The sequence below is a fragment of the Papilio polytes genome, unplaced genomic scaffold, assembly GCF_000836215.1.
Source record: "Papilio polytes unplaced genomic scaffold, Ppol_1.0 DF821288.1, whole genome shotgun sequence".
In the NCBI taxonomy this organism is placed as follows: Eukaryota; Metazoa; Arthropoda; class Insecta; order Lepidoptera; family Papilionidae; genus Papilio; species Papilio polytes.
In genome coordinates this window covers 692,051-704,884 of record NW_013527916.1, presented here as the reverse complement: position 1 = coordinate 704,884, position 12,834 = coordinate 692,051, and the positions used below count along the sequence as shown (strand labels likewise).

At 34.1% G+C, this 12,834-nt stretch overlaps 1 protein-coding gene across 4 annotated transcripts in view; it reads left to right on the top strand.

Annotated features, from left to right (window-relative positions):
- LOC106109510 (bestrophin-4) overlaps positions 1-12,261 on the top strand; it is a 34,000-nt gene extending 21,739 nt beyond the window's left edge. For all 4 annotated transcript variants that reach the window (XM_013291033.1, XM_013291031.1, XM_013291032.1 and 1 more), the window contains 7 exons: positions 3,409-3,538; positions 3,874-4,112; positions 7,310-7,438; positions 8,904-9,011; positions 9,442-9,672; positions 10,423-10,687; positions 11,152-12,261. In XM_013291033.1, coding sequence (XP_013146487.1) covers positions 3,409-3,538; positions 3,874-4,112; positions 7,310-7,438; positions 8,904-9,011; positions 9,442-9,672; positions 10,423-10,687; positions 11,152-11,726 — 1,677 coding nt within the window. In that variant the 3' untranslated portion in view covers positions 11,727-12,261. The remainder of the gene's footprint in view (positions 1-3,408; positions 3,539-3,873; positions 4,113-7,309; positions 7,439-8,903; positions 9,012-9,441; positions 9,673-10,422; positions 10,688-11,151) is intronic.
- The last annotated feature ends 573 nt before the right edge of the window (positions 12,262-12,834 follow it).

Here is a 12,834-nt window from a genome sequence, read left to right as displayed (position 1 = left end):
CTAATATTATAAATGCGAAAGTTTAGATGGATGGATGGATGGATGGATCGATAGATGGATGTTTGTTAGCGTTTGTAGTCTAAACGGCTGAACGGATCTTCATGAAATTTGGCACAGGTTTAGAGCATAATCTGGAAGAACACATAGGGTACTTTTTATCCCGGGAATAGTTACGGTTCCCGTGGGATTCATTAATTTAGTTTTTTAATGTTCACTCGATCATTCTGCAACGGTTCAACGTATCTTATTGAAATTTGGCACAGATATAAAACAAAGTCTGGAGTACACATTAGATAAGCTTCATCGCAGAGAAATGTTCGGTTCCCGAGGGATACGTAGCTTTTTGTAATTTATGTATTATAGTTCGTATGTTTTCTAATACCACGCGGACGTAGTCGCGGGCAACAGCTCGTAACATATATAACTTACTGAAATGTTTTGTATTGTTATCTTAATGTAATTTTAAAACACTTATTGGAACCAGATTTTTTTATCGCGATATTTTTCGGGTATTTCCAATATACAGTAATGTTCTCCTAAAGAACGTCCGTGGTTGTATATATCGCAATTGTTACCTCATTCTGTACTCCTACGTAATATTTGTACTAATCGTGTTGTATTTGATTTAACCTGCAGTATGTTCTTGTTGCCAATCGGATAGGAAAACTGGTCGGAATACATTAAAATAAACTAAATTATTACTTATACGATTCTATGAAGTAATATTTGTGTAGAGGCGTATTATTTGTCGTGTGACTTAAAGTTTCACATACTCGTATGTTGGATTTTTTGTTAAGACGTCAGGAAAAAACTAAATTCTGTGCTAAAGAACTTGGCCAAAAATTAATAGAATCAAAGTTTATTGACTTGCAGCGTATGAAGAAAATTTCAAAAACATACATCCGTTTTTATTTAAGTTAAAAATATTCAAAAATATAATTTTGTTAAAAAACGGATTTAACTATATTTTAAGTTTTGTTTTTATTAAGTTAACTTAACCGAATCATTTAAAGGTTACATACCGTATATGTGGAAGTTTCCGTTTACTTTTAATTTTACAATTAAACACGAGTATGCTTGCGCCGATGCTAACTTTTAAATTTTCTAGTTAGCAACTAGTTTTCGCCCGCGACTTCGTCCGCATCAAATTCACAAATACAAAAATAAGTAGCTTATTTGTTCTTCCAGACCATCCTCCATATCTATGCCAAATTTCATCGAGATCCGTTCAGCCGTTTAGGCTACAAACTCTAACAAACATTCATCCATCCATCTAAACTTTCGCATTTATAATATTATGAGATGAGATGGAATTATTAAGATGAGCCGGCCTGGCTGTATTGATGTAATCAATTCAAAATAAAATTCAGGACACATAAATTATTAAACGAATAAATGATTGAATGATTTATGCAAACTAAATAGATTAGTATAACCGTTGAAATATTCCTCCAATATTTAGATTAGCCGCATTTGGAAACAAACAAAAGGCTGTGTAATCTAACCTCAAAAGAAAGCTGATGATCTTGTGCTTACATTAATGCTAGTTCCACATAAGAGCGGAACATAGGAAGAGCCATCTAGTGCCAAACTAGCTTATGGTAATAGGATATGTTTCCTTACAAAGTTGAATGGCGTCTTACTTCACTTTAGCACTGTTTAAAGAATCAATTAAAATTCTTTTACGGATCGTGGCATACGAAATATTTTAATTTGTTATGAACATTAGTTTTATGACCATTTTCCTGTTTCAAACTCGCAAACTGTTTAAGTTTATAAACCGCCTCCAAAAGCACACAACTGGTTGGTCCGTGCGAAAATTATACACAATATCATGGTCAAAAAATAAATACTAGTTTTTGTTAACGCAAGATAATTATTTAAAAAAAAACTATTCTTGATTTCATTATCAACTAGCTGTTGCCCGCGACTTCGTCAGCGTGAAATTTGAAAGTTCAAAACTTACGTTCGCCCTTTTTTTCAACCTATTACCAAAAGTGTTAACTTAGTATCTACGTAATAACAGAAATCTACCGATGCAAGATTCCAAATTTCTAAGCCTGGTAGCTTGTAAGCTAATTTTTCGGTTACCCTTATTGTTTGTTATAATATTAATATAGATATAGATTATGAAACAATTTTAAAAATGTTCTACTACAAAATTTTAATTATTTACCTTTACTTTAATAGTTTAATATACGTTTCTTTCGACCAATCGCCTTATGTTTATACAGTTGTTATACTTTGTTCCATAAACAAGGTTACTCTTATATGATATGATTATTATAAGGTAGATGTTGAAATAAATTGAATCCAATGAGAACAAAAGGTTTTCATCTCAGTTTTTAATTGTTGCTTAAAAGGGATAAAATATCTTGTTACTGTTTCAGCAATGATCGATAAAACAATTAACATTAGTGTAAGATTTTTATTATTTAAATTATTTTGTAGATTTTTTAGATAGAATTATTTTGTAGATAGAATGTTTTAAGCAGTTTTGTATATCTTATGGTAGTAAAAAATATCTACAATTACTAACACTATTGGTAACCAAACTAATGACAGATACACAGCAACGTTAAGATATGACTTGCTGACGGAATTTATTTCATTTGTTTTTTCCCGTCACCACGATGTCAAAAGACCCGCATACTTTGAAGTCACGGACTTGTACAATGTACAAAAAGATTTCGTCGTAGTACATAAAAAAGTACGAATTTTTCCTCTTTAATATGACATGTAATTTTTATGAGTACACTGAAGTTCTAACAGTGCGTGTGAAGACAAAACTTTGTCTGTCAATTAAATTATTCAGTTAAAATTAGGCATACACATGTACATTTTTAACCTAACAGTTCGACTCTTCATTTACCAATCCGGTAATAATAACGAAGTAACGGATTGTGCCGAGGCTCCTTAGGGGAGCCCTCGAGCTTAGTTACTCATAAACGAGGTTTAGGCTAAGCGCCGTTTGCGCTCGGCCACCTCAAGCTCGGTGAATCTGTCTCTTCAAGGCAAACAGTGGCCATTCAGTCACAAAAAAATCTTCAGTTAAAACTGGCCGTATGTAGCGTGCTTAGTTTTCTGCTACCTGATATAGAAACGTATTACATGTAATCTCATTATTAAGGCGACACCGTACTAAATTGATTTGAAACAGTGTCCAATTCTTTAGTAAGAGGATAATGCGCCGGAATTGTCTCTGTGCTTTATCTCCAACAACTATGTTATCTTATTCACTAATGTTTCCTTGTTGTTTACAATGAGCTGTCGCGCAAAAACTTAGTTACAATTATGTGCCTCCAAAAATATAAATTATGCTTGTGACTGGCGAATTTAATAACTAATTTGACGCGCAATGAATTATGAATGAATTCTAGTAATTGATGTTGTAATTATTGTTCACAGGATGAAACGGGAAGACTCATGCGAAGAAATATAGTGAGATACGCAATCTTAGCATATGTCATCACATTACAAAGGGTGTCTCTTAGAGTCAAGCGAAGATTTCCTACGTGGCAACATGTTGTAGATTCTGGTAAGTCCATGAAATGATTCAGGGATTAACAGTGGGTAGAGGAAACAAGATAACTAAGCACAGGTTATAAGTTGTAACCCTGTAAAAAAAAATAAGGCGTCTTTAAGTACCTCATATCCTTGCTTAACGAACAAATGTATTTGACAATTTGTTTTTTCAATCGTCATCAAATATCATAGGCGTCAAAGTAGCCGTATGCTATCAACGAATTTGACACTGAGTTTGATCGTGTGTAGCGTGCCTTAGCGCTGTAAATATTACCATAAGCAAACTTAATTTCTTCTAACATTCTGTTGCAGATATTTTGGATGGGCTATAATGTATGTTACTTTCAGGTCTGATGCTTGAAAGTGAAAGGAAAGTATTTGAGAAAATGGACGGCAAGAGTCCAATGTCAAAGTATTGGATGCCACTAGTGTGGGCAACGAACATAATAAACAGAGCTCGTAAGGAAGGCTTGATAACCAGTGACCACATTGTTCAAACTTTGCTAGTGGAACTATCCGATATCCGACGAAGATTAGGCGCCCTGATAGGATACGATACTGTGTGTGTTCCTCTTGTATATACTCAGGTTAGTAGGAATCCTGTATTGTTCATTATTATTCCATCTCCAATATAATGATTGTAATAAATCTATCTAGTTATTTGAGCGATATTATACGTATTTCCACTACACGATTTCATCTTTTACATTACTTAACCATAGGTCACGCAAACTTGACGAAGATTTCATCGTGAAATTTATTTAACTGTACAGTTGTGGTGTTTATGAAGAGAAACAAAGTAGCTTTTATTATATAAACATTGTTGTTTTGATAGTCGTAACATTCGCCCTGTTTTTTTTTCTGTTGGGAGCCTAAGACATAACATTGATTGTTTCTTATATTTAATGTGAATAAACCACGCTTGTGATTTAAATGTGAGGCACAATGTTTTTCTCACACGTATTTATCAACATTATTGCTATAGTTGTGTGTCTAATCGTTAGTGGATAATAATATTTTTCTCGAGCAAATGATTCTCAAAACCGTTTCTAATCAACCGCGAACGTACGTAGCGATAAACATCCATTTTCCATATTGTATTGATGTGTACCAACTGTATACTTTGATTTAATATCTATACGATTGCGGCTGTCAAGTTTGTAATGATCGGACCGGTTCGTCTGATCCTCCTATGTTATTATGCACTTATCAATATACAAGTGTATGTCACCAGTAAATCGTGTGCATCTAACGTTTGTAATTTACCTAAACAATTCCTCTTTAACGGAATACATTCACCTATAGTAGGCTCAGTCAGTGCTGGCATACAACTGGCATGTAATCACGGCGTCACTGAACTCATACTGTCAATGCCAAGCCTGCGCTACTATCCAACTGTACTGGTCAAATGTAAATAATACATCCATTTGTATCCTAGTTGCAAGTATCTGCGATTTTCAGTGCGCACAATTTCCCGGTGATAGGTGTATAAATACAATATGGCTTCGTTTGGCTTTTGCACGTATACACAGTGTTATTGTAGAATGCGTAGTAATACCGCTATATTACAAAACGGCTAGACGGTGTCATGTATGAAAACATTTGATTGACTATGACCAGTGAACGTGTTATGGTTTGATTTGGCTTATCAACATTTCCTGCGACGGTATTTTACTGTCCGTCCTTATTAGAACTTGAAATGAAATCTAAATCATACAAAAAGTTCAATTTCAGTGTACTATTCATATAAATCGATACAGCATAGAAAGAAAGATGAAGCCAACAATCATACTTCATACTAATATTATAAATGCGAAAGTTTAGATGGATGCATGGATGTTTTTTTAGAGTTTGTAGCCTAAACGGCTGAACGGATTTCGATTATATATAGATGTAGAGGATAGTCTGGAAGGACACATAGTCTACTCACTTTTGGTTTTTTTAATTGATTGCGAATAGAGTCGCAGGCGAAAGCTAGTCTAAAATAAATTAATATATTAGACAAAAAATTACATGTGTATACCAGGAATTAGGTAATTAGGTACTATATGGGGTGTATCTTGATACATGCGTACTATTTTCAATAAAACCAGCAACGCATCTGTACTTCTGTATTTATCTGTGCTTATGTACTGTCTCTCTGGTTTGGTCTTGTGAATGTCCAGAATGTTTGGATGTCGTTGATTATTTTGGTATTTCCGATGTTCATTACGATTCTTATTAAAAAGAAAAGAAAGGAGGAAAGTCCATCTTGTTAAAAGCTGAAAATTCTTATCTCAGTTAAAGTTGCAGTTTATATTTGATACTGATTATTACCACTTCAAAACAAACTCTAATTACTTTTTAATTATTAAAACATATATGCCGGCAGATATTATTGTTATATCTGTTATGGCATTGTACGCTATAATGATTTCCTTAAGAATTGCAACCCGATCAGATAACAGCCTTCATTGAAAATGTCTATTAAGGAAAACCGCATTGAAATCAGATCAGTACTCGCATTATAATAATAGTAAATGTTCATTGTGGATGTATAATTTGTAAGAATGATGATTTAATGGTCAACTGTCCATCTGATTAATAAGCAAAATGCGGAGAAAAAGAGGAGGTATCATAAGTAGGTGATTTAAAGGAGGGGGTAATCAATTTCTGCTTATATTTTATACTGTTTCCTTAGAGACAATCTTTGATATACTCATGTCTTCTTTCCTATCTTATCTTACTCCCGTAAAGTCAGCGTACCGGGTATTCGTCCTCCAAATAACTCTATCAGTCATCTCAGACATTTGATCATGTCACATTTCACGCATACATCCCTTTCTTTCTAGGTCTACCTCTAACGGTGTACCTCCACAATCATAACTTCCTTCTTGTTACATGCGATATCCCACCTCATGCCCATACCATGGTAATCTTTTACTCCTTAATTTCTCAAACACTGCTACTCTCCAACTTCCCTATCTTTGATAGACTTATGTGCTTGTTATAAATCCTATGGGGAGTCAATAAAATAATGGAAACAGTTAACTCATTTGTCACCTTTTAGTTAAAAGTAAATACTACATGTGTCATGTTTCAAAAGATAGGAAAAGAACGTGACAACAGATATGATCATGGCAAGTAATAAACGATTACATCCACAAGGAAGCTACAAAGCTATCTAGGAATATGCGAGGACTCACGCGCTTGTCTATTAATACGTGACGTTTGTATAACTCATGTTTACTTAACCATTAAAGTTAAATAATAATACTCAGTTAATTTATACCTATACATATACTAAAATTGGAGTGTCTGTTTGTAATATAAAAGAAAAATTGCAGATTCAGAGATGATGTATTTGCGTTGCTAATAACGAAAGTCGCATTCAATTTTTTTTTGTCTGTTTGTCTGTCCGCAAGCCGCGTTTGTCCCCAGTAATCTCGGAAACGGCTTGGCCGATTTCGATCGGACTTTCACAGAAGGGTACAAAGACGGGCATATTAAAGTGTTCTTTTTTTAGCTTGATATTGCGTGAAAGAAATCACGGGCAACAGCTAGTGATCATTATATTTGCAACAAGAAAAAATCGCAAACAACGTAATTGATACTAATTTAGTTTTGGCAGAATTGTTCTACTGTTCAGCTAAAACTATCAGAATTGGTAGTAAATTTTCCAAAAGTAATAACTCTACGGTATGATAAATGTAGACAGAAAATTGTTTTAATCTAATGCTCAGATAAATATTTGTTTATTCTTTTTTTCATGTATTAACAGTAGCTTGTTTCTTGCATATTTCAGGTAGTAACCCTTGCTCTATACACATACTTCGTGGCTGCTCTGATGGGTCGGCAGTTGCTTCCACCAGCTCCCGGCAGCACCTCCAAGTATGAACCCGATGTGTACTTCCCTGTCTTCACCGCTTTACAGGTCAGTTTATACGCTAACTTTAATAAGGTTGATAAATTGTTGGGGTAATATGAATGAACTCAAAAATAAGATGAACAGGCATTTACTAAGTTACCGCGCATCATTAGACCACATGAGTTCAAATGTTTATCTATACTAATACTATAAAGATTTGTATTTTTGTATGCATTCGATACACGTTAAAACTTTGCCGGTTTACAAATTCTTTCACCATTAGAAAGCTTAACAGTGAGTAACATAGGCTATACGAGTATGTTTCAATTCTACAAAGTCGCAATCAACAGTAGTTCGTTATGAAAAATATATGTCTCATGTATTGTTTTAAAATGAATTTAGCAATTTCGTAACGTATAAGAGATGTACCAGCATCGCATTAATTATGAATCTGAGCACATAAAATCTTACTAATATTGTAAATGCGGAAGTTTGGATGGATGGATGTTTGTTAGAATTTGTAGTCTAAATGGCTGAACGGATCTCGATGAAATTTGATATAGATGTATAACATAGTTTGGAAGAACACATAGGCTACTTATTTTTCTTTTTTTAATTCCACGCGGGCGGAGTCGCGGGCGAAAGCTATTATGATATAAATTTAATTATTAAATGTGACGGTCAAAAGCCTAAAATTCATTTTATGCCTCTCAGCGGATGTAAAAAAAAACTCCAATAGCGATACAACACAATCACTTGACCTTATTGCATTAATTTAAATTTGGAGTAAATTTTAATCAAGAGTAATTTGAATAATATATAACCTTGCATTTCTGTTTGCGCTATTTTTTAATCTTCACAACTCATGTTAAAATAACTGCTAAAAATATTAGCATAAAAAGCTATCAATTCAACTTTCTCCAGGTGTCAATTTGCGGTACTTATGTTTGTAATAATTTTATTAGGAAACTGGTTTAACGGCGACACTCAAACTAAACTGTGCTTGTCAAATAACATACTTGTATGCGTAATAAAACTTAAATTATAATAGACGAGCTGTTGCCCGCGACTTCGTCCGCGTGGTATTAGAAAACATACGAACTATATAAATTACAAAAAGCTACGTATCCCACGGGAACCGGACATTTCTCGGGGATGAAGCTTATCCCATGTGTACTCCAGACTTTGTTTTATATCTGTGCCAAATTTCAATAAGATATGTTGAACCGTTGCAGAATGATCGAGTAAACATTAAAAAAACTAAATCAATGAATCCCACGGGAACCGTAACTATTGTCGGGATAAAAAGGAGCCTATGTGTTCTTCCAGACTATGCTCTAAACCTGGAGATCCGTTCAGCCGTTTAGGCTACAAACGCTAAGAAACATCCATCTATCCATCCATCTAAACTTTCGCATTTATAACATTAGTAAGATTTAAAACCGGTTTTTTCACCTAAGTTAACCAAATCATATAGCAAAAAGATTTTTGTTTTATTATAATAAAAACACTAAATTAAATCATGTTACAGTTTTGTTTCTACGTTGGATGGTTGAAGGTAGCCGAGGTTCTTATAAATCCCTTCGGCGAGGACGACGACGATATTGAATTGAACTGGCTTATAGACAGGCACATCAAGGTTCGTAAGTGTACTTAACTCAAAACTTTCTCTTTCAACCTTCAAAATTAACGTGATTTATTTTTGAATTTCGACTGACCAAACTAATAAAACGACATTAATCTAGTATTTGTCAATAACATTCATACAATCGCTTCTCTATTTTTTTGGCTTCATCTAAAAATTATACCAATACTGTACTTATTGTGATTAAATATATGTTCTTAAAACATTTATATTAACGCCATCTAGTTGTAATATACTAAACCAGAAGGATTTTTTTAATAATATTTTATAGTTGTCTAACGAGATTCGACCTAGAAACATTTTAATTACATTATATACGGAAACTCCCTGACGTATTTATGACCTAATATACTACGAATGATGAATAACAACTTTAGAAGTCAGAGTTTATTTATTATATTTTTTTTAATTAATTATATTTCAGGCAGCATATATGATAGTAGATGAAATGCATGAAGAACATCCCGAACTCCTTAAAGACCAGTATTGGGAGGAAGTGGTTCCTAAGGACTTGCCATACACTGTCGCATCAGAACATTACCGACGTCATGAGCCACCATGTTCCGCTGATCATTATAAAGTAAAGGCTGAAGATGCTGTATACGCTAATGTGCAAATACCAAGGAAAAGTAACGAAGAAACATACGCAGATTACGTAAGTTTATTTTTACACTAGCTTTCGCTTTCGACTCTGTCCGCGTGGATTAAAAAAAAGTGAGCAGCCTATGTGTTCTTCCAAACTATCATCTACATCTATTCCAAATTTCATCGAAATCCGTCCAGCCGTTTACACTACAAACTCTAACAAACATCCATCCATCTAAACTTTCGCATTTATAATATTAGTATGAAGTATGATTGTTTTCAGACATTTAAAAAAAAAATAGAGTAGACATAGAGAACATTTTTTCTCCGGTAATTTCTTTGTACGGTAATATCTCAATGACAAAATAGACACTCTGAAATACTTCGTAGTGTTTAAATTATTTGTAATTTTGACAATTCGACATCATCGTTAATGAGATAATGTGATAAATGTTTCAAGTGAAGTGTCAACTATGCTTCTTCTATAATTTTTTTGTATCTCTGTTAATTACCTATGTTAAGACATTAATTTTAAACGAATTGGTTTAAAAACACATTTCCTGTTGCGTTTATGTAATCTTTATCTTCTTATTGATATTATAAATGCGAAATTTTAGAGGGATAGATGGATGTTTGTTGTTTGTAACCCGAACTGCTGAATGGATATCGATGAAATTTGGTATAGTTGTAGAGGATAGTCTGGAAGAACACATAGACTAAACGCTTTTGTTTTTTAATTCCACGAGGAAGGACCCACCGGCGAAAGCTTATTTGTTTATATTTAACTTGTTGCACATATAAAAAGTAAATTTATTTTTAGGAGAGTGTTGATACGCCTTTAGTTGAGCGAAGAAAGAATTGGTTTCAAAGGCAAATATCTCGTATGGAATCTGTACGTTCAGCGTCTACCGCGTATTCTTCGGGAGGTCTCTTCGGAAGGAACCGCCACAACTCTGTCGTGTATTCTAGTCCTGAAGCTGGTCAGGCGACCGCTGCGGTGCCTCCTCACCACAAGATGTCACTCTACGAACGATTAGTAGGAAGGAAATCGGTTCGTGGCCAACATAGGCAGAACTCCAAACATGGTAATATTACAGTTTATTATACCTATTCAGTCACATAACATCGTAAAAACTATATGTTTTTGTTTACATTTCGTAAATCTTTTAATAATAAATGGTCGAATAAAGCTAAGGTTTTTGCTATTGACTAAGATATATTTTTAAGTAACCATGACGACTCTGCTTTTAGCAGTTAGTAGTGTTTGCCCCTTTTCCTCATGATGGTTTTAATAATCTATTTACCCCCTACGTTTAATAGCGTGATATATATAATCTAAATCATGTCGTATGTGTAGGGCTTTTTATTGTAAAGATATTCAAAAATATGTTATGTATGCTAACATCCTACATAACTAAAAAGTATTCACATTTATTGTATTAATATAGAGTATAGAGGAATACTATGAAGTGTTTCTTTTTCATTAAGAATTATTCTGAAGTTAAAGCTGTTACCGTTTTAATTCTCATAATTAAATATATATTTCCAGGCGGACAAAAAAGCAATGGTTCCGCGATACCAATAACTCTCCGCAATCGACCACGAATTCCAACCCCGGATGTTACCAAAGAGGTTATAGACCGCGAAAACAGACTCGCCGTTGGAATGCAGAACATGGGAGTTATAATGGCTCATCAGGGATATCAAAACGAAGTACCCGTACTTGGTGCATTAGTTCTATCGCCTATACAAGAATTAGACAGTGGGTCTGTGAATAATACACTTCACGCGGGACAGCCTGGAACGACAGCACTCGCTCAAGCAGTGCTCTCTCCTAATATTTCGACAGGATTAGCGCCAATGTTGACTGCGGCTCCCGTTGTTTCCTCGGTCACGTTATCACCAATGGGAGTGTCTCAGTTGACTTTAGTGAACGGTTCCGCGCCAACCACACCTCGTACTGAGCGAGGTAAAGGCGTGATTGCTACTCCCTTGTCTCCTCGTACCACAGTTGTCGAGGTAGCCTCGGACAGGGATAGTGAGCATAGTGCCGCAAGTACGGCAACTGCCCCCGACTTCACGAGGAAACCAAACGGCTCCAAGAGAGGAGAAGTATACGTTTAACCTCGAATAGTGATAAAATCAACCGTCCATTTTTTGGTGCTTGAGATATTGTGATTGATATTTTATGTTTTTTTTTGTTGTACAAAATTATAGCGTTTTGACTGACGATGAATAGTGATAGTGTTTTTATCGAAATAGTGATGAAATTGTTTACTTGACTTGAATATCTATTTATATTGAATTTAAGCACAAACAGGGATTGAAATAGATAATTCTTTAGATGAAAATACTGATGCGCGACACTAAGATATAGACAGCGTTTATTTTTATAATACATTTATTTTTTGTTATAAAATACTACTTGTATTTTCAATTGACGCACACATGATTGACGACGTAAGACAATGATTGTTAACCATACTATATATAACCTTTAGCATTGTATATACAGTGAAAGACAGAAAAATATGAATCTCTACTTGTTAAATGTTTCTCAACTCTACAATTGTTAATCAACTACTAGTTTATTTATATTGGAAATAAATTATATTTAAATTGGCTTTCGCCTGCGACTCCGTCCGCTTAGAATTATATAAAAAAAGTGAGTAGCTTATGTATTCTTCCAGAGCGTCCTCTATATGTAAACCAAATTTCATTGAAATCCGTTCTGCCGTTTAGGCTACAAACTCTAACAAACATCTAAACTTTCGCATTTATAACATTAGTATGATTATAATGCATGTAATTCTGCGATATTAAATAATATTTTATCTAATTTGATATTATTTTCTATCCAAATAAGCAGTAATAACTTACAATAAGTCAACTACCTAAGTCTGTAAAAAACTTCGTTTTCTCAAGAGAAAGCGACCTTTTGTAGTGGGGTTATGGAAGTAGAAACGCAAGACAGTCATAAAATCCTAAGCATTGACGTTACCGACTAATATCGACCGAACTCCGTGACGTCATCTACAAACTTCTGCCCACAATTAATAAATAAATATGTTGTTTTAAAACAATTGATGATATATGATTTTGGGTAATACTTGTTTTATTTGATTCCAGTTTAAATAACAGAGATTGTAAGAGGATTTTTGTTGATTGTGTACATGTTAAAAAGAAAGCTTGCAAATCTATTAATTTTATTAAAATCAGATAAGCAGAAAAT